This window comes from Eutrigla gurnardus (assembly GCF_963514095.1).
Source record: "Eutrigla gurnardus genome assembly, chromosome: 14".
NCBI classification, from domain to species: domain Eukaryota; kingdom Metazoa; phylum Chordata; class Actinopteri; order Perciformes; family Triglidae; genus Eutrigla; species Eutrigla gurnardus.
In genome coordinates, this window is record NC_139937.1 from 13,039,075 (window position 1) to 13,064,337 (window position 25,263).

Below are 25,263 nucleotides of genomic sequence, written 5' to 3' on the forward strand. Positions count from 1 at the left end.
TTAGAATTTCTCATCAACACGACTCTTGTTGGAACACAATCCTCTATCCATTCATATCAACCCTGTGTTGAAAACCTGTGGGCATACGGGCCAAAAAAAAGTCAAACCATGTTTAGTTGCATGAAAGTAAAAATGGAGACTGTGATGAAAGCCTCCGAACCAAAGGGAGTGAAAAAAGCTAATGATCCACAGATGAATGTATACTGGAGAAGTATTTAAATTCTATTAGTTTTTTATGTAGCTGCACAGAAGATGTTTTGTAAGTTTATACTACTCATATGAGATTGTTAATACAGTGGACTAACTATCCATATAAGGTTCACAAAATATTGCTCATTACTGGCTATACAAAAGGCATGCACACTAACCAAGATATGCCAGAGACGGCTGGTGACAAATTCTGAGCCAAGTGTGATGCATGTCTAAATGAAGTCCCTTCCCATCAGCCTTATTTTTTTCGTGGTGAGATAATTATGTTCAGTTTGTGGGGTGTTTTCTGCCTGTGAGGCTCTCGGTAGTAGCACTCTCCACCTCTCCCCTTTAAACCTGCCTCCTCACAAGCCGTCGGACTAATTATACACAGACTGTAGTCGTTACCTGGAGCAGTTTCCTTCTTGATGTGCATGAACACAGAGTTGAGGCAGTAAAATCAATCGATCCTCTCCATGTTTACTGCCAGTCAGATGTTGGTCTCTCCCCCGTCAGTGAGGGCTTAAGTGGCCAATGACTCATCCCCCTCATTTCCATGTTTCCATGTTTTCACATTGTGTACGGGTGATGTAAGTTGTTGGTGTGTTCGCTGATTCCCTTGATCTGCAGTTTTCACGTGGCCACAGGCGATCTGGACACAGTCACTGGAAAGAAAACCAGAGACCAGTTGATAGTTGTTTTAAAAGGATGGAGCTTGACAAACAGGCCTCTGTCACACTATTAACACCTATATTATATGACAGATTTTCATTCTTTAAAGAGAAAGGGATATGCTCTTTTCAGATCAATATAGTGTCAAAAGAGAACCTCCTTAGTCGCCTCTCACACTTAATCATATCAGTCAGCCAGTAAGAAAACGGATATAAAGCTTGCTGGGTATTTTAACTTTACTTTCTTCGAACTAGCGGCCTTTATTTACACATATTGTACTTTTATTGTTGCAAAGCCTGATATAAAAATAGTAAAATAAATGTAGCGGGGATTTTAATTTTGATGAAATGGACAGCTTGCAGAACTCATGACCTGCTATGAAGGTAACCCACTTTGGGCACCACTGGTGTAAAGCCGCCTTTTCCATTTGTTGACACAGCTTGAGAATAAGTCATGAGTGCCTGGTTTAATGAGCTTGCTTGGCTAACTCTTTAACACCATGCAGCAGAAATGTCACATATAAAATAGATTGTTTAGTGACGTAAAACATAATGGCAGTTTTAATTTAATAATGCTGCAATCCTACTGAGAAGCTAGTAAAAATATAGCCTTTAGCAGGAAGAGTCTGAGACTAATTCAGCAGTGTTGTTGTTAAAGTTCCTAACTTGTACCACATCTCCTTGTTTACTTTTGTGGCCTTGTACCCCTCCCAGGCTCAAAATCAAGGGACTTAAAAGAGAAACTTGTTGTCGGTAAATCACTTATAGTCTAGGCACTGTTGGCTGGGAGTGCTTTGCTTTATTATATTCTGAGAGAGTGGCTTCAGCTTCTACCTACCACCTCAGGCAGCTCCTTAAAGATCCATATATGGATGTTTCTCTTTTGTATAAAGAACAGAGGGGAGTTTAGTGAGGCTTGGCAAGTTTCCTATATCAAGCCTTGGCTTCAACCCGAGTGAATTAATAATGTGTCATTGCCTGGCCCTGTCCCGAATGTTTGGCTGATTACAGGGCAGAGTAGGGATGAGATACAGCAAAAGACAATGCTTTCATGGACCCCAGGGATGCACGGAGAGAAATGGTGAATTGCCGTTCTCCTGTCAAGTTGAACTTGACTATAGTTGATTCAGATTCCAAAAAGTACACACTCTGGCTGATCATTTGTATTTCGAAAAAAAAAGGAATAATTTTTCCATTAGTTTTCAAAGAAATAATGATATGCTGGACAACTTTGATCGCCCCTTGGCTGCTTGGAACAGCGTACAATACAGTACTGAAGATGTTTGTTTGGTTGCTTAAGTAAAACTACACTTTATTCTCCATGCAAACATATCTTTACATTGCATTTAATCATATAGCATTGTCACTCCGGGGGTCTCAGACTCTCACATGTTCTCCATGAGGCCCTTGGCTGGTTCTAGATCCACTGATAGTGCTTTCCATTATTTGTGTGTAATTTAAACCAGCGGAGTCCAACGTCCAACCGAGTACTTCCCACTGAGTTGTGGTGCTATTATGGGAAGTGGTTCAAAGACTATGGACTCCACTCTGGGCCAGCTTATGTTACCTAAAGATGAAGGCTTACATGTTTTCTGCCATAAATGCCTTCTGAATTAGAATCAGACTACCAGTTGCCTGTCAGGCTTGTCTGAATGAGAAGCAGAGTAGCCACAAGGCCTGGAGCGTCATGGCCAACTGTAAAAGTCGGTCCAAAAGGCAGTCACTTCCCATGTCTTTCTCGATCAGTGGATACACACAACTACCTTAGACTGTTTTCTCTTCAATGTCCATCAGAAATGTCCATCATTTCATAAATACCTTTCCAATAAGCTCATTCATGGCATGCCATGCTGTCTAACCAATACTGTAAAACAGGGATACTCAACCTGCTTTGACCAGAGTCCTCACTGTGACAGGAGGGCAGAGGCCTTAAATAAAGAAACAAAGTATTTATTAGATAAAATTAGTAAACATGGAATGGCCCATAACTCATCAAATAAGCTTTTTCCGTTGTGTCGACCTTCCATCTGCCTGTCAATAATCCATCCACATCCAGCTTTGCTCCAAGCACAGTCTGTTCAAGTATATTCCTGTTCAACTTATACGTAAACTGAACTTTGCCCAAGAAATCCCCAGTCGTAACCTTTTGTTAGCTAGGGCCCAGTTCTGGCATGCATTGAAGATGTTCAAATGATCTTCAAAAGAAGACTGAACTGTTCTAGTGAGCTTGTGCGTATAGAATCCCAAGTATGACCCAAAAGAAACGTCTATCATAGTCATGGTGAAGCCTGCTGGAGGCCATGTGAGCAGAGAAACAACATGCCTGAAAATGTGAGGTGTTCAGTGTGAGTGATGGAACATTACGTTTCAAAGAAACGTTTCCCCATCAACGAACACGCTTTTTTTCCTACTTACATACACTTGGAACACACAACTGACTTTTAATGCACATCATAGACCCCAAGGCCATGGGCATTTGTCAGGACATGAAAGCAATGCGCTGAAGGAGAAAATGTTGGAGAATTCAAAGATTGTGCCATCATGTCACTAGTGGCACAGTGGCTGTTGTCTGTGCCTTTTGGTGAGAAAAGCCCTCACATTAAACATTTTATGTATAAAATCTAGTATTACAGTTTGTGATTTGATTTCATTGGCATAAACCTTGCTGTTAATGTGTATATTTTTTGTGTATTAATGTATATTTCTGTGAAATAGTTAAGAGTAATAGAAAACAAAATTGAGAATCTCTAAGCAGCAGAATGGTGTGTGTGTATGGCAGTTTTTATGTTAATGTACCCTAAATTCTCCCAAACGAAAGCAAGTATTCAAATAATAGTCAGCATGGTCGCTAATAAAGAAAAAATCATTGTATTAAATGGAAGAATTTGTAGCCTATTACAACTGTTGCAATGTCAACATAATAATTTCAAGAAAATGTGTTAGAATGTATAAATATAAGAGGTATAATAGCATCTATAATGTATGCGACAAGTACTGTTTGATATTAACCTAATTTAGAGAGGTTGAGGTCCATGTTGAAGAAGTGAACCTAGTCACCTGTTCTCAGATGAAATCAAGCTGATTTGGATGCCTAGCATTGACTTTGTTGACTTGGGTGTTTCTGACAAAATATTTTGTGCGACAGGAGACACATTGTCACTGCAACTCTAAGCCCCCGCTCTGAAGTATTTTTAAATCTCGCACCAGTGCAGGATGCAAGTGTTTTGGCACTGCTGGATTGACATATTTTTATTCTGACATTTAAGTGCATTACATATAATGATGCACTTCCCAAAAGATAAACACCGATTTGAATGAAATTTGAGTTGTGTGGCCATTCTCTGTCCAGCTGTGGTGGCAGGCACTCAGACTGCTGTACTTTTCTCCCACTCACAGTGAATGTATTTAGACGAGATTACAGATGTGATCCAGACAAAAGACAAAACTCCCTGCTGCTGTCTGACTGGTTGTCTGTAGATGGGCAGAGAATAGATCTTGAGGTTGTGATCTCAATGGACATGGATGATGTCATTGTCACATTTCATCAATACACGTGGATGAAACGAAAACAAGGTACCTTGTGATGATATTTTGGGTCAGTTTCCATCAGAAATGTTCCCCATATCTTTAATACCCTAGACAAAACAAATTCACTGTATGCCATGCTGTCAAATGAATACCACAAAACAGGGATACTCAGCTTTCTTTGAATTGATAGACAAATATTATTATTATTATTTTATTTTTTTTTCAAATTAACGGACTTATAACCGTTACTAATTTAGTAAATAGCTTAATTATAGTTATAATGTGGCACTTGGCCTATATGACAGATAAATCAGAATTTTGACTGAATTTAATGTCAGGGCCTGTTGGAGAGAATCAGTCTCCGGTTGTTCCGAAATCCCCAAGTAAGGAAGGACACACAGTGGTGAAGAAGAGAGGCTGGGTTTGGTGTACTAATCATCTCCGTTCAGTGAACATTCACTTAAAGCTATGGTCTATGATTTGAATGGTTTGAAAAAAGCATTCCCCCCACGCCCTGCACAGCAGATCAGGTGGAGCTCCCCCCTGGTTTGGGGTTGCATTCCTAGTGGTACCAAAATATGGAGACCTGGTGACTACTGGGCTGACCTCTGTTTCCAGGCTTTTTATGTCAAATAATCAATTTTAAGACCTTGCTGATGAATGGTTTCTCCACAATAATGGCTGGTTCCTTCTTATATCACCAATATATGAAGGAAGTGTCCTCAAGATGTTTCTTTTGTGATTCTTTTACTTTTTATTGAATGCCAGCAGAAGGTCTAATTTCTCGATTGCTAGTGAATTATCTAAATATATACTGGGTGCTTTGTCACAACATATGGTAAAGACCTTATCACTTTCCATATACATTGGTGATCCCCTGGCTCTTCCTTTTGCAGCCCCCAAGAAGTTGGCATGTATGGTTTTCCCTTGAATTTGCATTTGAATAACTTGTGATCCCTTTATCATCGTCAGGTCTCATGTAATGCCAATTGGCCCAGTATAAATGCCTTAATACACCTTATACATCCATGCTAAATACATCCATAGCCGCCAGCATGGTTGTAGACTCCTTCCTGTTTTATTTATTGCTTTCTGTATCCACACTTGATCATTCTGGATTTTCCCTTCCTACTTAGCAATCCTATTGGTTCAGTGATACAACCCAAGACCTGTTGTCCAGGAAGGGAAGCGCTCACTGGACCATGTCAACTGCGTAGGCACACAGAGCAGCAGACTCCTGCTGCAGTCTCTCTCTCTCTCTTTTTCTCTTGTTGTGATGTATTTTTACAGGCTGTAAAAGTACCAAAAACAAAAGGCTCCTCATCAAGACTGACAGCATCAAGACTGATCAAGAGTTCTGCTAGACTCTGCCAGACATTATATAAGAAATTAAAAATATAGTGTGAAACATACAAATTCTGCACTGCCAGATGCCAAACGGCTCCATGGCAGCTAGTTGACAGGTTTGAAATGTAGGATTACATGGATGGCTGAGTTTGTGATGCTGTGTTTCAAGAAATGGCTCAATATCCGTTCTGTCTGTCAGAAATGGGCAATACATAATAGTCAACTCATATGCTTTTATTTTGGTTACTTGAGTTGTTTAGAGATCAGTTTCTTCTGAAAGAGGGTACTTTAGGTCTGTTTCTGCAAATCTGTGCACGCCTCCAAGCGTGTTCATTTAACTCATCAGGGGGTTTGTCCCATTTGGAGTGTTTTGACCAACTTCTTTCTGCTTTGTCTCCATGGGAAGAGGTCAAAAGCTAATATAGAGACACGAGTCATTGCTTGTTTTGCACTCCGACCAAATTGCCTGAGCACTTTTCTGAGGACCCTGAATGAACTATTTTGACTTGTAGCATATAAGTCATGTATGTTTATAGAAATGTAATTAAGTTATCATGTTTTATCCATTCTAAAGTAACCGTTAGATACTTGATTTTTTTCCAGGAAATATCCCATATCCACTCTTGATAGTGTTGGAAACTGTGGATATGCCCAAACATTAAGAAGGGATAAACCAAACCAAACACTGTAGACATGCCACTGCCTATATGAAGCCCGGTATTTCTCAGCCATCAGCGCTGTTTGTGGTCTGAACATGTTAGCTTGGCTTCCCTGTCTAAATGAATTATGTGATGTCCTCATTTGTGTGTTTTGTCCTTACAGGAGCAGTGCTTCCTAAACCTGGAGGCTCCCATCAGTAGGGTCTGCGGTTATGACACCCCCTTCCCTCACATCTTTGAACCCTTCTACATTCCAGACAAGTGGAAGTGCTTTGATGCAATTAAGAAGATGATCAAATATTAAACCCCTGTCAGGTAAGAAAGAGCGGAGACTAGACAGCTTCCTTTGAAGGAAAGTCATTTTCAAACACTTGGTCCAATTAAGGCCTGTCAACTGTTGCCCTATAATCTGCATTATAAATTCTAGTAATGTAGTTATAAAGACATGGAAACTAACTATTTCCTTCCATCCCTCACAAGCAACCATCATTAGAGAGGAAATTAAATTGCATTCAATCTATTTTTCCCTGTATACTATTTTGCTGTCATTAGACATATAGTATATCATTTATTTTTATCCAGGGACATGCACATTCTAGGGCCCTGTTGGGGCATAATTAAGGGCATTACAAAACAAAACGGGTCAAATTTTTTTCTGTGTGGAAGAGTCAATTTTGAAACACCAAAAAACTTACCAAAGAAACAAGCTGTTTTAATATGTCACCCCTCTGCTCTAGAAAATTATGAACATTTTCTCAATTATTTGACCTAAGAAACCAAATTATTATTCAATTACACTTTCATAATCGATTATGAAAATTGGTGGTTGCAACCCTAAGTGAGTTAATTTAAAGAAAAAAAGCTACCACAGGTACAACATACACTAAGAAAATAAAAAAAGAGACTGAGGCGAGACTTATTAAAACGTACCATAGTACTTGTTGCATTTTAACCATTCATCAAAAACTGGCCTTATCTAAGTCTTCCAATGACTGAGAACAATTGTTTAATCGACAATAAAACCTGCCAATGCAAGTCCAAATGTTTGTTTGCATATACCTGCTGATATATTAGGGAGACCTGGCTCTTTCCTAATAAGCACATCTGGGGACATTCTGGCACCCAATTGAGTGCATTGAGGATGCTGAAGCATCTGTTTTGGGTGTATTCACACCTGTATTTAGAGCTACCGACTTGTAATCAGACCACCCAAGACTTATTTTACTTCCAAGTGTTAACAGGGCCTACATGTCATGGATCTCACCAATTTCCTTGCATAACCTTATACTGCTCTCTCATACTCTAGGTATGCTATTGTCTTTCATTGTTTGCAGAAGGGTTGAATAATCCCTTAGAGATGGGAATGTTAGTCTGCCAGACTCTTTCATAAACCCCTTTTAATTGTCAGTCATCTTGAGTTATAGCCATTAAAATGCTCCACCTGATGAGTAAGGTGTAAGCCATTAATAAAATATTTGATCGAATCCATCATGTCTTCCGTCATCCTCGCTGCTCACCATCGCCATCCGTCTCTACTTTTCCTTCTCATCTGCCATCCCATGTGGACCGCCAAGTTATTCCCTTCAACTTATTGAACCTTTCTCCTCTTCCAGAGCCCTGAACTCCATGCTCTCTCCTTTTCCTCTTCATTCATCAAATCAGCGAAGAGCAGCCAGGAAAAGACACTTTGTTGACCATCCAATCAGGAAGCAGTATCCAGATGGGCTCCCTGTCCTCCAGTGTCTTCCAGCTGAAAGACTGTTACAGCACCTCTGTATTAAAGAACCTCATTCTATCGAAAGGGAAAAAATGACTCCATTCTATATGGTGAAACACTGCTTTGGCGTCAATATTGTATGATTTCCTCTTAAATAAGAGTTGATACTGTGGGGACAGCTGAATATGTGACTGTTGGCCTCTCTGTGCTGTTACCTTTGATTGATTGGTCCACCTCTGCTCCAATCTTTATTTAGTTTGACATTAACTGAACCTTATTGTACTAATCGAGTGTATTTGTGGTTTCTAAGGAAAATAAAGTAATCAGAATTTGTGACGTTTGGTTATTTGCTTTTCTTCACATGTGTTGGGATCTTGTAGTGTCATTCTGGTAGCAAAAAGTAAACAAGTTACCTGTACTACAGGGTTCCCCTGGTCATGAGGCTATATAAATAAAAATACCAGAATGTCACATTTGATAAAACATCTGGGAATTTTACAACTTGTTAAACACATTTATTGCATTAGATTTAGATTTTTAGGTCAAACTGAAAAGAGACATGACATTTTTAAGGTATAGTAACACTTATATACGTGTATAATTGTAAAAACTATGGGGAAAAGAATAGGATGTTGCGTCATGGCCGCTGTGTGAGTTTTTGTCCGGCTGTCAAGTTTTAGGACTTTTCCATTTTTGTAGTGCTTCCATGCCAAAATTGTCTTTCCTTGTTAAACTTCTTGTCAAGTCAAGTTCATTTTTTGTCTCCCTTGGGAGAAATTTGCATCTCTTACCATCTAAAAGTTTGATATGGAATCAATCAGGGCCATTGTTGGAACTCTGTGTTCTTCTACAGCACATGTTTAAGAAATCTTGAGTCATAGGTAAACTATTACCCCAACGAAAATGAAAACAGTGGGAGGATTTCTGCCCATGCCTCCATTAGGAGACAGCAGGGGAAGGATGGTGTCCTCAACCACTCTGCTACTTCAACCGTTTGTGTATGCAGGGAAAAGGCAAGGGTGTGAAATCATGTGTAAAACATGCTGACCTCTAGGTTTGCCACATTGTGATACATTGTTATAATGTTACCTGTACATTTGGTAGGTAAACAATACCAGGCGTCTTTGAAAATAGCGGTCTGCTACAGCTGGAAATGGTGTAAAACCAAAAGAATAAGCTAAATGACCCTTTTCACATGACATGTTAAGCCCTCGTTAAAATGAAAACATTAGTGTACCTTTAATATATGTATAATGGCGCTGAATCGGCATCAAATAACTGCATCCAAATGGTTCCATTTGAATGTTACTCCTGTGAATCTGAAAATCTTCCGATACCGGAGGTGCGGTCATTGTATCCTAGGTGTTAATTCTCCGTTATTATTCGTGGTCTATGGATTAGATCATGACTGCAATGTGCCCTAAACTTAAGAAGAGAATAAAGTAAGTTAATTAAGCTGGGCAATGTGGAAACAATTTAATTTAAATTTCCCGTTAACTGCTCAAAATTAGCCCTTCATTTCCTCATAGCATTTTCTAAGTAGCTTTCATGTAAGAGTTGTTACAAGTAATTACTAATTGTCAGACTCTTCCGTCTGCGTAAACTTTAAGGTACTTACTGGCACTTCAGTCCGTTCACATGCAATCTCTTCATGTCTGTTCATCTCATTTGAAGACCATGTTAAGGTTGCAAAATTCTGTGAATATTCGAGGTGGAAACTTTCCATGGGAATCGACAGTAATAAGATGGAAGTATTGGCGTCATTGACTCAGGCTGCATTAACCATCTCATGTGCAGATGGAAACTTGCCTTTTCATATTCATATCACAAGAAGTCCGTAATCCATTAATTGGCCAAATAAATCCAATAATTTGTCAAATACATGCAATGTTAAGTAACGGGGAAAGGTACTTGTGCAGTGGGTTTAGATTTGTAAGACAAGTCGTACATTAAAGAATGAATAGAAATAGATGAATTAAAGCTAAGTCTATTTTTTAATACCTGCACTGCTTCGTGTAACTGATGCACATGGTTCATACTGCTATGTCTAGCATATTCAAATCTTCTTACCACTTATTCAATTTTAGTAGATGATGAACTGCATTTAATTACCTCAGGACCTGTACTGTAATGACAAAGTTGGGCCTTATCTAAACAGCTGGCTAGCAAATAGTAGAATGTGTCATACAAGTATAAGTTATACACTCTGTAGCTGTAGGCTACTATCTGCTTGTTAACAGAAATATATTTTTAAAAAAATGTGGAATATATTCACTCCAGTAAAATAATCATAACTTACATTAAAGCATGAAGTGCTTTGGCTCAGCCAGTGCAGTAGCTTTGGCACCGGCGTGCATGCAGAGGGTTGTAAATTTATTGAATGTAAATCTGTGCATGTGATGGAAGAGCTGCTGACAGCAGTGCATGGTTACAATTCAATTAAATGGGCATAATTGTAACCAAAACATGCCATAAGACCTATTATTACTTTTTGTGTGTGTATAAACACTCCACTTCTAAAATTGTGATTTAAAAAAAAAAGATATAATATCATTATCAACCTTTTGCAACCGTAGTGAAGATGCAAGTCCTTGATCCACACACAGTACTACAGCTATGTCATATTTTGGAGACTTTTTCAATCATACTGAATGCATGAAAAAAACATACACATGCAGAAACTGATTTCTTAAACCTTAAAGTACTTATTAATTCCTTATTGTGGTATTGTACAATGTATTTGCCAGTTCCTGCCCACGCATACCAGTTGTTTTTTATTTTTGTGATGTGATCGTGTTACTATGCACACTTTTCTGCTTTGTGGCCATTAATTCCTCAAAGAGTTTTAAGCCTGTGGGGAAGGAATACTCAGCCTGCTAATGAAACGTTTACAGTGGAGCCACAAGACGGACGAGAGCAGATGGCCCCGTGCCTCAAGGTCTTTGCTTTTAATTTGCGTCTCAAGTGCTGAACTCAACCCATCAGTGGCGTTTAGGAGAAAGGTGAGAATGACTTCAAAGTGTAATGAATTATCAGACTGGGCTTTTGATGAGTATGGGACTGCAGTGCAAACGTCAGGGTAACTTTAATTAAAATGTGGACACCAGAGAGTCCGGTTTAGTCTCATGTAACACAGCCATCTGGAAAATCCTCTGATAAAAATCCCAAACATAACTCAGTTTGCACTTTTGGCTATTTATTGTGTTATCTGGAGATATTTTAAGAGTTAAGAGATCAAAACGAGGGCCGCATTGCAATCACTTTTTTTTTTTGAGCAACTGCTTTCAATATGTCACATTGTAAACAATTTGTGAAAGTGATGGAACGGCTCCGTGTGCAGTAGAAGAAAACTGCATCGCTCATGTTTTGTTGGGTATCCAAACCAAATAAGACCAGTTGGCAGCATGTATGCTGAATTGTGGCTCTAACGGTAAATACATCTGGAATGGTTGTGATAGAGCTGAACTGTTGTATTTCACGGTAACAATGACCAGACCTTTTCTGCAGTGCGCACACGGCCTGTCACCATCTGAACTTTCAAAGGGAGACGTTTGTAAATGTCTTCTTGGATTGGCTCAAAAGCTGGAATGTGCCTTGGCGCCAAACGCTCTCCATGTTACTTATATTCACTGAGATATGTTGGACTCCCTCACACACCATGCCAGTGTGACACCTATCAAAACGTTTGGACAGAACGGAATCAGCAGTTAGAGACGAAAGTTGGCAAAGAGATGCGAAAACGAAAAAATTAAAACAGTTCCACTAATCGGCATATATCTTCTAAATCTTTGTAAAGTTTCAGATAGGATTCTCAGCACTCACCACCTCAAACGGTGGCCAAAATGTAAAGATAAAATGATGTCTGTCATTTTGGTCTGGGTGAAAGCAGGGCTTTTAACCACGGTGGTGAGGCGGCCCCTCTTTTGGGCGGGGTGGCAACGATGACCTCTGCTTGGTAGGATGGCCATAATAGCATCTCTGTTCTGACAGTGTGTCATTACACACTATATTTACATGAAACGCAAAAACCAGGGGTGGTAGGTCACGACGCAAAGCAACGGGGGATGAAGATGCTCTGGTGCATGTCGTACCATACAACCGGAGATTACCGAAGATTATAGAACCGCTTAGCCTGTAATGTGGCCTGCTGTGCATTTGAATGCTTGTCAGGGCCCATTTGAAAGCATCATTACACATTCGTAGGATTGCTATGATTTTCTTTATTCAACGACTTTTTGATGTTTTATTTTGATGGTTGATTATAATAGGTACAGCCTGGGATAGTTTGTCCTGCGGTTAAAGTGGAGAATTATGATGGTTTCAGTTCAGCATCGCCGAGGGTTGTTTGCCTTTGTCTTACATTGTTGCAATAATTGAATTAGTGACTCATTCCTGAAAAACATGTTCATTTTCACTGATAAAAAATACATGACTGGGTTTATTGAAAATGAGCAAATGAGCAGTACACCATATCACACCCCCACATGCTGACAGTTCAGATATACATGAGCATGTTTGCGTTCAACATAATGAGTGCTGGCACTGGCTTTGTCAGTCATTTCAAATCAAAAGTCACGTTGCAGAGAAATCCTACAAAGTATTCCTTAGTAGCCAGCTGCACCAGCTCTTCTTCAGTTCAAATGTATCCGTATTTGTAGATGTATGAGGTCCCCGAATTAAAAACAGGGTGTACCACACAAACTAGTTTAACTGACAGGTGTAACGAATGCACACATAACTGTACCAACACTTATGTTAATTTGTTTTCAATACATGATCCATTGTAACTTCAAGCAAAAAAGAGACAATCATGATCAGGTTCCTCCTCAGTCAGTTGATCACACCTTTTACGATTCGCGATCCCCCCAGAATAATCAACCCTTACCCTATGCACTGGCCAATGACCATCTTTACCCTGACGATTCTATTCCTATGCCTAACTGTGTTACTCTAATAATTCGCCAAGCCTGGACCCTTACATAACCATTCCACTACAGACTTCTCATCTCTACCCTCCTTGCACATCTTTTTCCCTACAAAGTCTGTCCTACCTTGATCTGTCTTGGCACGTTTCCTTGAAAATTGAGAGAACATGGATTACTGCAAGGTTTGCTCTACACAGCTGGCTCGATGTCTCAGACGGGGTTGACTTTCATCTCAGGTCCTATTGATTCATGTGCAATCCTCAGACGAGAAAGAAGAACCCATCCAACTCATTCGTCAGGCCAAAGTTCATGTGGCAAGTAATGCTTAGAGTGGCATGTGCCGACCCCTGCCTTGCCTTTTATCTCTAGTTGGCTGCGGGGTTGGCGGACGACATGGGATGATCTATAGGAATGTGATTTCAGCGTAACCCCCCAAGCCCCCCTACAGTGATTTTTGTCAACACTGCTTGTTTGTGATGACAGTTGTGTTTAGTTGTACACACAGCTAACACCATTGTCCAGTGTGCTCCAGGAACCATGGATTTGGTCGGTTCTGGGACTTTAACTTGAAACTCATGCACACTCTGACTCTTGCAAACACACTCAATAAATGATGTACAGTATATGCTGAGACAAATTACTCCATTGGCTTTCCCAAGTCTAAAATGTGATTTTATTTCTAATGTTTTTATTCCGCAGATTGAGCATTGCAGGACGAGCATAATCAGACATTCTTACTCATTATTAACTTAATTGATACTAACGCTGCAACACGATATTTTTCATGCATACATATGAAAAAATCATACCTGCTATACATTTACAAAGGATTAGCAGTCATCGATTTCCCGTGTTGCCAGTGTCTTCCTGTTTTACATGGTTGGTTACTTTTGATTAGACAGCTCAATCGATGTTTCCAAGCAGGTAATTTAAACACTACTGAAGACTTAATCGGCTGAGCCAAGATTTTAATTAAGTCAATTTAGTTAATGGCTAATTTGAAACCAGCTAATATAGCTGAATTAGAACAAATTGCTGGTGCAGCCCTACAGTTACCACACAGAACATTGTAGTCACCCTAACTATGCTATATCTCTGCCTCTCAAATGAAAGCCGCCCCACCCCCAGAGGGGGCCACCAAGTCTTAGTTCTGATCTCTAACAATCCAGTTCCGATCTGGAGGTTTGTGGACACGCTAATGCTAAACAGAGTGTATGCTTTATTACTTCCTCGTCATGGGTGATACGATGCTAAGCCTTTGTTGGACTTGGAAAAAAGGCCTCTTTGTTCAGTTCCTTGTATCGTGGTCCAATCTAAACATTTTTTTTAAAGAAAAGAAGATTATGATGTGTTAATGAAACAAATAATTCTCTTGACGTGCCAGATGGTTTGTTTCGCAGAACCGTCATTGGAAACTGTTTGAAAAAGGGCAGGCACTGATTGGATAAGCCATCTGTAAATCAAATTCTCACCAAAGTGAATTGAAAACATCTTTTCCATTGATAAAAAGGTTTCAGTGCCGTTATATGCTCTTCTTTCAATGATGAAATATTCTCCAGGTCTGATGCTACCGCAACATCTATGCTAACCTCCTCATTGTTGTTTTGAAAGAGTAGACGCCTCTCCGTGTGGCGTCACACCTAAGCCACGGGATGCTTACTTGAAGCCTGACAGGATGGATTTTCATGGGATCTTGTGATATCGCGAGAATCCAGCTGCCGTGCAAAGTAAAGAAATCTTGGAACCTCCAAAGATTATATACATTTTAATATTTAGTCAGAAATTCAGTGTAATGTCTAGAAACTACTGCTGTTACTTGATATGTGTATTTGCCTTTAAAAACACTCCAGTGTTTGTCTACTCGAATCACAAGGGACGGATGGAGAACACTGTCTGTTTTTGTTCCGTTCACCCAAAGCGTCATTACCCCATCAAACATTTACCTGCGAGCAGTGTGCTTCCAGGAGTTCACACACATAAAGTATGTGCTGTACATTAGTTCACTGATGCCATGAGATTGAAAGTGCTCGCTGCACAGCATATATACTGTGTGAGTTTCCAAGCTGGGGTTCACAGAGCGCTCAAACAGCGCTAAAACACGAAACACATGTTAGGCTACAGCTGCCCATCTATCAGACCTTCCCCTCGCACATGCAGATGAGCTGGATATTTTTTGAATATCTCTTCTCATTCCACTTTACAAAGTTGGCTGCCGCTGGGCTGGCAGCTCTGGTTTGTGTACCAAGGACATCCTGTCTAACACAGAGGGTAGTAAAGTCTCATCTGACGTATTTGGTGCTAATTGGTGCGGCAGTGAAACCGTTGAAGGAGCATTGCATTGCATGTTTCTAAGTCAGTCAATTTTTTTTTTGCCCACTAAACAAGAGCAGCATTTCCATTCTCCAGCTCGGCGGCGGAAAACACGTTAATGTCTGTGAAAGTTGATACGACTCAAATGTGTACCATCTGTCCAAGTCTGAACTAACACGGAACACGGTGTTTATAAAGCTCCGGCTTTCAGTTGAGTTTTGTTGACCCGAAAAAGGCTTTTGGTGAAGGAACTATCATAGTTATTGGTGAGATTGTGTCATCATTGGTTGCCAGAGAAACAGATCCTGTTCTATTTTTGGACTGGGTTCTTTGGAAGGGATAATTAAAAAGATGATAGATGACTTGCCAGAATACTGTGTACTGTAGGCTACCTACATGGGAAAACATGCAGAGCTTTTAAATGTACTCCTTAGATGATGCAGAAAATAGATACCAAGCCTACAAACAGTAGTTTCTGTGGAGGTAAATGTTTAACAAAAAGGTAGATGACTATGGCCACTATCACACCCAACCTGATTGGTTCTGTTAAAACAAACTCCAAGCCAATCTAACCCTGGTGTGGACTAAACAACCAAACCATGCCCACTTTATTTCATCACATCTAGTCCATCTGTCATACTGTACAAGATGACTCCTTTTTGTCCTCACTCTACTTATGCATTTGCATTTCTATTCATTGTAAATATTTGTTTTTATTGTTTCATCGACAGCACTGTTTTATCAGTGTTTCATTCTTTTGTCTTGCTTTTATTTAGCTTCGCTGTTTGCCTTTCTGTTTTTCTGTTGCATTGTGTTTTGCTTTGCTTTGTCAAAGCACTTTATTCACTCTGTAATTAAAGGTTCTGTGTAAATCATGGTAGTATTATTATTGCCCGTTTGTCATGATGCTTGGTTAATTTTCTATCCAATGCTCACAAACCTCTTATATTGAACCTTTTATCTCTCCATTCATTAGCAAAAATCAATATACACAACAGCCAGCCAGATGTTAGCAGGTTTCTCATTTTTACTTAGAAATGTCAGACTCTGGCTAAGTTGCTGCTTATTTCTAAATGTAGTTCCTTGCTAATGTTAAAAATAAAATAAAAAATAGAGATGGTAATAGATTGGAAAGGCTTCTGCAGATGTGTGTGTGTGTTGTTAGGCCTGTGGTGAGATTACGATTTTCTTCTGTAAATGAGACAGGCAACATGTGCTTCCTTCCCTCGCTTCTGTCAGTCATTATTAATATAAATGTATTTACTTAAATGCATTCTCCACTTCACATTCTTCTTCATTAACTCATAACCAGGTAGCATATAATCAAAACATAGCACCAAACAACAACAAAATCCCACAATCCACAATATAATGTGTTTGATTTATATTCACATATAAACTTCATTGGTCTGTTGCTTACAGCTTTAATAACTACATTAGTAGAATGGGAAATCCCATGAGCAATAAGCATTACCCTATACTTTACCGTACAAAACAACATTTGAGAAAACACACTTGCCAAACAGCTATTAACATGACAGGAGACTTTCCAAATTATTCATATCTCAAGGAAGCCTCAAACTAAGACAAAGTAAAGAATGTAACTAATATACAAATTGATACAGTCACATTCACCTCAGAGCTTTTTAAAATACATCCACTGGGAGGAGTGTGGATTTTTCAAATTCTAGACATCGTGGCTTTGAATATGTTTTTCCTACATTTTATTGTTCCTGGCTTCAGATTTAATGCAAACACAATGTGTCCACATCTGGGTGAGTGACGAACTCAGTGAACTCATGTAGTGGGGGTATCCCATCCTATGTGAGATCCCTTTAGAGAATAATAATAATAGTAATAATATAAAAATAGTTTGTGCTTAGGCCTGGAGGAGTATTGGGGGTAATGTGCTAGGGAATGAATGTGGTGTCTGTGAATGTAACACTGCCAGGTTTAAAATATATTTTAAACATCTTTAATGTGTGTATTTAGTCCCGTTCATTATCTGCTGTGTGTGGTCAGCTGGTGCAGACTCTGCTCAGCAGCTGGCCGGAAGGAAGTTCAAGATAACGATAAAAGTGTGTGGATGTGCTCACTCAACTGGGGCCACTACGCTTCATCTCCATCCAATACTTTGATGTCCATCTGTGGCGAGGCTCACTCTGAGAAGGACAAGTGTAAACCATTGGAATCACTCTTCACACAATGATGTTTAGATTGCAGTCACATGTCCACTGACTCTTTTTGTGGACTGTGTGTAGTTGATCAGTTCAGACATTATCTACAAAAAATTGGAGTAGGAAAGTTCAATTAGCATTCAAACCATCGGCCAGTGTGCAGTAGTAGATATAGATAACAGTGCTCTCACGATGCAGATTTGTTTCATGAGAAATTTTAACAATGCACAGTACTCATCACTACAGGGAATGTATTATATCATCAGTTGTTACAAATTGATCATTAGCTTGCAATGACAGCTTTACCAAACCATTAAAGCAGCTTGCTATTAACTCACTCCTTTGAGTCAAACTCATAAATGCGCTGCTTTAAAATCTTTGTTGGTCACATATTTCCAGTTTTCAATATGCCAGTCCAGGCTTGTGGCACAGCTTCCTTTCTTTAGCCCTTCGCATGCTGTCATGCTCTCATTTTTCAGAAACACTTGTAGACAGAGAGCACTTAATCCACTCTTGGTTCCCAGATGTGTCAGATGTTGAGCGGCGGTGCTGAAGGATCTCAAGGAACGCTATTTTGCAGGGAGGGAAGAGAGAAGTCATTTGAGTTCAGTGAGGGGGAAATGTGTGAACAGTAAAACATTTCACCTTCGTGGAGGCTGAGTCAGAGCACTTCTATCTGAGCGGGGAATGAGGTGGGGTTAGGGGGGGTGGTGAAACGACATGTGTCAATGTTAAAGTGATGGCAATTTACTTAACCGTGGCACAGCAGGGATCACACCCAAGAAGTAAATTAGATTAGTACCCTTCTGGTTCTACTCCCAGAGAAAATTATGCAAGGGATTCTCAAAGAGAAAAACTGGACACTTATTTGCCTTTATGCCAGGATTATTGCAGAATTTGGGGCGTAGTGGGGAAATCCATATATAACTTTTGTTTGAGTGAGAAGACTTCCAAATGTTTGCAGAGATATTTTCAGTCAGAACTTTGAAGCATTCCCAAGGTTTACAGTTTCACTTGAATAATGTGTTAGTTCAGAGATTCCGTTTGGTTGAAGATGACTTTGAAACTGGCACTATTTGCAAAGATACAATTACAATTTCACAGACATACTATGAAAGGTATAATATGTAGGAATTTCCTTTAAAAGAAAGTTAGTCTCTGCTGTGTGATGCTATGTTGGACTGTGTCACCGCTTGGTCACGGACACACCAGTGCCTGTCTGAGACAGACACGGAGGGAGCAGACAGGCCACAGCAGGATGAACCCTTGAGCTGCATTCATTCAAAATCCGGCACCTTCCCACAAGTTTATGAGGACATGTGTGTGTGTGTATTTGTGCTTTAGACTGTTACCACCATGAAACAATCATCAACATTTTATTCTTCTGATTCACAACTTTGTTCTCAATAACAGTCCCTCTCTTCATTCACTCTCTTCTGTAGCTCACTCAACCACTGCCACACTCTTTCTCTCTCTTCCACGCACGCTCATTTGTTATATAGTCTGGTTCAAATTCATACAAAATAAAAAAAAATGTACTGAGGGGTGTAATGAAGGAGTGGAAGTTCAAGTCAACCTTCTCTCGTGTTCACCAAGTTTACCTGCCTATTCCAACAAAAGCCAGCAGAGGCAGCCTGTAATTCCCTGTATTTCAGTCCAGTTCTGCATTAGGGTTCGCTTACTACTTTGGACCACGTGCAAAAGATGGTCTCGGACCAGTTTAATTAAAACTGACTAAATGTTGGCTTAAAAAACATTTCATTAGCACAAATTTGATTAGTGGATCTTTAAAGCTGCGATGAACAATGTTTTTATATGAACAGTGGATCAAATGACCATATATAATGTGAAAGGTGTTGCTCATAGTGATGAACCCAAGGATAATAGTCATCCCATTGCTCCCCCAGACAGTGGAACATAGCAGATAAGTAGATATTTGCCTCAGGAGTTGGTGGAGACCAAAACAGAGCTAAAAGCAGAGTGAATATTCGACTTACTGGACTGGACATCATCAGATGTCAATAAACATGACTCCAAATTACCCGATGTCTAATGGATGTATAAATTGATAACACATTCACTCCAGTACAGGATATCATGGCTGTGTTTTGAACATTTTTGTAACTCAGAATTTTGATATTATCTTTTCTTTCAATTCATAGGTGGTTGCCAGACTGGTCATTTTATTCATGAACATTCTGCAATTTTCCACTTTCCAATGTTAATGCTTAATATTAAACTATAAATTCTATAAAAGTATTCAGACAGGAACGCAGTGCATGGAGTGCTTCTTGGGTGTTGCAGAAAAGTGTATCCCTCAGGTGCTCTTCAGTTGGGGAGATCCATAAAGGGTGGGTTGCAGACAGAAAACCGAGGCACTCGTGAGGGTATCAGCCAAACGTTTGGCTGAAACGCGTTGACTCGCTTTTAATAGATTAGCCATGTACCAATAAAGGCATTTTAATTGGTCGTACCCTCACGAGTGCCTCGGTTTTCTGTCTGCAACCCACCCTCTATAAAAGTATGTTTTTGTATGACTTTTGCTTTACATGTCAGTTGTGTTGCATGTTAAGATATGTAGATGAAGACGATGAACATTATCCAGAATAATGGACGTAACATCTTCCCTGTGCTGAAGCTTTGATGTAGGATGTATTTACGTTATCTTATCTACCCACGTTTGCTGTTGAATATTGCAAGCATTCAAAATATTTTCAATTCACTATCCACTTTAGCTTCATTATAGACTTCCTGAAAATTCATCAAATAATAGGATATGGCCTGTAATATTCATTCCATGAATATTCAGACCACATTCAGTGAGATTTGCATTTCTCGAAAATATAATAATTTATCATAATAGCAAGGTCCAGGACTTCAGAATACCTGACCCTGAAAGTACAGCTCATTTAAGGAACTTCTTCATCTTCTAAGTTTGTTCTCAGAAAGAAAGACACTAGGGGCTGGAGGCACAATCACAGCATGAGATATATTTTCAATTAATGGACCATTCTCTATAATTGCATCTTATACGTCTCTCTTTCTTTCACTGTCCCTTCATTTCCCTGTTGTTTCTCTCTTTTCTGTTGATTGCTTCAATGTGGAAACTCCTATTAACAACCATAAAGCAAGCCGTAAAAGAAACCATGTCTCTCTGTTTCTGCCTGGACACACAGACAGACACAGACCCAGACACACACACAGACCCAAAACAAACAGCACTGTTTATTATTCTGAACAGTGTATTCTGATAGCTAAGCGATAGTAAAATGTATCCTGGCCAATAATGTTGTTTTTACTATTTTTCTTTTGAGACAGAAAGCTTCAAACTGTCAGTTGACTATAGGCAAGACTTGACCATCAGATTGTAAGTAATGAAAAAGGCATTATATTGTATTTTTTCAAAAAGTAATAGTACAGCATGTTGAAAAAAGTAATAGTACAGTATGTCGAAAAAAGTAATTATAAAAGTATTTGTATTGTGCTTATATAAAACGTGTAGTATATCCAAAGAAAGTCATAATGGAAATATGCCATAAAAAAACCAGCATAGTGAGGTATGTTGAAATAAGTCACTACAAAAACTCTTAGTATGGTATGTAGAAAGAAGTCATGAATGTATAATATATGTCGAAGAAAGTCCTAAAAAGTCCTAGTATAGTATGGCAGAAAAAGTTATACAAAGTCATATAAAAAGGCAAAAAATTTCTTTTTTTATCATGTATGTAAAATCTTTTGTTAAAAAGTAATTAGTAATTGTGTTACTTGTTAACTTGTACAGCCAAAGACATTTGACATTTGGTAAGTCAAGAAGTTCAAAGTTAAACAAAAAAAAAACTTCCCCCCGCGCCCCCCTTAGTGTGTGCTGGCTCCCTAAAATGGTTCTCAGTCATCAAGACTGTTGCAGTAGTCACTTTAGAAGATGTTGTTGTTGTAGAACTAGACACAGATGTAAGTTTTCATGTCGTCCTTCTATTCTTTTCTCCCCAGATGAGTGCAGAGGTTTTCCTCCTGGACAAAAATGAGGATTAGGACTTAATTCAAACAATTCATCCAAGACTTCTCTTGTATGAATATACTGCCATGGTGAACGTACTCATAAAGATTCATAAGGGATGTAGGGATTCATGCCACCTTTTCAATAAAATAATACAACCTCTGGTTTTCTGTTACATAAGCCTCTCTATATCTTTCTGAAACAATGGAAGGAGACATATGTCTACTGGCCCCATGAGATATATGATGGCTATTTTTCCTATTTGATGTCTTCACGTTGGGTTTTGGACCTTAAAATTCATTGCAGTGCATTAGGATCAAAACCCAAATCTTCAACGCCTCTGAGGAGTCCACTACCAACTACCCAGGCATGGGAACCTTGGTTTGATCCTTTCACTGTAGACTGTTAGGCATCAGCCTATCTTGTTGTTGTTAGAGCCCCAGACTGTGGATTGAGCTATATATTTAGATCATATTTTTGTTTTCCTTTTATTCTATTGTTGAATTATTGTTCTTTTTGGTTTTATCTGACCTTTTTTTTATTTTTTGCTGAAAACCACTTTGTAACCCTCTTAAGAAAAGTTTGTATTGCTACAACTTGAGCTCTCCATTTCCATCAGGTCAGCAGACTCAACACATCTCTCATCACCGACTGAACCCCATATTCTGACTGCATCCTGGTCCATAAAATAATATATTGTAAAAAAAAAAAAAGATAAGATAGAAGACATTTCTTACTGGTACTTAATGAAGAACTTGAAGCAATTAAACATATTTGCTGAAGTCAATGTACCTGCATGATTCTTTTTGGATTGTATCCACCTGGATCCATGCACTTGTAAATTGCTTTGTCCTGCTCATGTCTGCTAACTGAATGTAATATATTGGAACTAGTTTTCAGCATGCAGGAAAGAACTTACATCCTCAAAGGCACAAAGAATTACATATTTTAATAAATCTTTAAAATATTCTATTGTACTGATTTGCAAAATTCTACAAATACGAACATTTCAGTTTTTATTTAATTTGAAAAGGTTATGTGTAAAGACGTGAACATATACATGAACAGCTTTTCAATATGGACAGTAGCAGAGACCATGACTGATGGAACAAACCATTCAGATAGCTTCAAAGTATAAATTATATTAAAATTAAGCATAATTAATTGTTTAGCAGGAAACCCGGAAAAATGAACAAATGAATACATTTCATGTTTGGATTTAAGTTTGGAAAAATCAATCAGCTGTTATGAGTTGTGTCCCTCATTACAGCATTCATTTGACAGTGGTTTGTCTACAGATAGGAATTATAATCTTTACAGAAGTAAGAAAGAATGTCATTCAGAGATTAAATTATGCATAATCATGAACCCAATGTAGCAGAGAAAGGAGACAAAGATGTGGATGAAGTTAGTTTTGGTCCAGAAAGGAAAACTGCACTCATCTGGAGAGAAAAGGAAAGAAAGACAAAATAATTAGCCCCATAGTTGCACAGCTGTGCCTACTACTACATTAGAAAGAACAACCTCTACAACAACTACTACACCATCACATCCAGCTACTACTACAAGCCTTTCTCAAAGTTAGATTGCTGAGTGCTCATTTTGAAAGCCAGCGATTGGGGGTCACACAGGAAAGGTGTAATATAATATGAAATGTTTTGGTGACTTGTTTTATGATTTGAGAGTATAATGAATATTTTATGACACACCATTCTTTTCTGACTTTTTTTCCACAGATTATACTATTACTTTTTTTAACATATTATACTATGACTTTTTTATGATGTTTTTCGACATGCTATACCAAATTTTTAAGATATACTTGTATATATAAAGTATGACCTTTTTATAACATTTCACTACATACTATAGTATGACTTTTTTATTACTTTTTTTTGCCATGCTACACTATTGCTTTTTTGACATCCTATACTAGGACTTCTTCGACATATTACTTTATTACCTTTTTAATATGAGACCTTTTTTGGGTATACTGTAATCAGACTTTTTCTATTACTTTTTTGACTGTTGACTTTTATCAACATGCTATAGTATGATTATTCTGATGACTTTTTTCCACATACTGTAATATTGTTTTTTATTCTATTTTATTGTTTTAATATACTATACTAAGACTGTTTTTGACATGCTATAATATGACTTTTTTGACATGCTAAACTGACTTTTTCAAAATGCTATTCCTTGACTTATTTCTGACTTTTCATATATACTATTCATATACTATTCTATGACTTTCTGATTTTTTTCGACATGCTATGGTATGACATTTTTGATTACTTTTTCCCACATACTATAATATGACTTTTTTCGACATACTATTCTTTGACTTTTTTATGACTTTTCTCGACATACTATTCTGACCTTTTATTACTTTTTTCAACATGCTATATTCTATAATATGACTTTTCTATGACATTTTGCTATTGTATGTCTTTTTTATCACTGTTTTCAACATACTATTCTGACTTTCTTTGACATGCGATAGTATGATTTTTTTATCACTTTTTTCCACATACTATAATATGACTTTCTTTGACACTATGCTATGCCTTATTTAGGATGTTTTTATAAATACTATATGAATGTCAGGTGAAATAGCACAGGGTCATAAAAAAGGACTTGAATGCTGGAGGTTGTGAGTTCAATTCACGTGTTACATATTGTTTTAATTCCAAATATCTCATTTGAAGCGGTCAAATCCGCAAAGAGGCAACAGTCACGTCAGGTACATGGTATACAATGACTTTTTTGCTATGACCTTTTCAACATCCTATACTATGACTTTTTTATGACTTTTTTCGACATATAATATTACTTTTTTGACATGCTTATTACTTTTTACAATTTGTTTTATGACTTCTACTATAACTTTTCAGCATGCTGAAACTTTTGCATTTTATTCCATTATTGTTATCTTGTAATTGGTTGCTGTGCTCATTCTGTGTCATTAATTGCGTTTTAATTTTGTATTTTCGGGGGGTTTGTATACTTTGTATTAATTTTTTATATAAGACGAAAGTGTCCATCTAAATTGAGCCTAAAAAAAAAGAGGAACCTCTGTCGTTGCATCTAATTTCTCTAAGATGTTACTTCTGCTTGATTGACATTGTCACTTTTCTTGCCTTTTAAATCAACTAAGAGCTCTTGTGACCAAACCTCCGGCTCATGTCACTGCTGCCCTCCCACTTCAGTAAAACAAGCACACAAATAGTCACCTTTCCAGTTACACTTACTTTTTTCTGTGTGACTTTTTGTCTAAATCTTTATATTTTTCTATTTGGGAGCTTTGTTTTTGTTTTGGTATATTTAGCCGTTCCTCGTCCTAGGCTCAGTGCCTGCTTGACAGACAGTCTCTAATTATCGCAGCAGAAATACATATTTAGAGCCGTGCGGCTTTGGTGACTCTTTTTATTTAAGTCACCAGGGAGAACAATGGAGGAAACAATGGCTGCCTGCAGGCATGGTCTTCACATCACTGACTCAGTGCAGATATTTTCAATGTGACAGTCCACTTCAAATTGAGATACTGTAAAACAACTCACTCATTGCAGAGGGTTAACAATAGTTTATTTTCTTCAGGGGGTTGATTGTTGTGATTCAGAGTTTAACACACAATATAAATAGCTGTGGTACCATGCCTGGTGAAGATTTAGTTTGCTAATGTTTTTTTGGCACATTTGTTGCATAAATAATAACGATTCATAGCATAAGTTATGAATATT

General features: G+C 38.3%; 1 protein-coding gene across 1 annotated transcript in view; it reads left to right on the plus strand.

Annotated features, from left to right (window-relative positions):
- The window catches only part of bckdhb (branched chain keto acid dehydrogenase E1 subunit beta), a 43,631-nt gene extending 35,184 nt beyond the window's left edge, over nucleotides 1–8,447 (plus strand). The window contains exons 10-11 of the mRNA XM_084026677.1: nucleotides 6,558–6,709; nucleotides 8,008–8,447. Coding sequence (XP_083882803.1) covers nucleotides 6,558–6,698 — 141 coding nt within the window. The 3' untranslated portion in view covers nucleotides 6,699–6,709; nucleotides 8,008–8,447. The remainder of the gene's footprint in view (nucleotides 1–6,557; nucleotides 6,710–8,007) is intronic.
- Nucleotides 8,448–25,263: the final 16,816 nt, after the last annotated feature.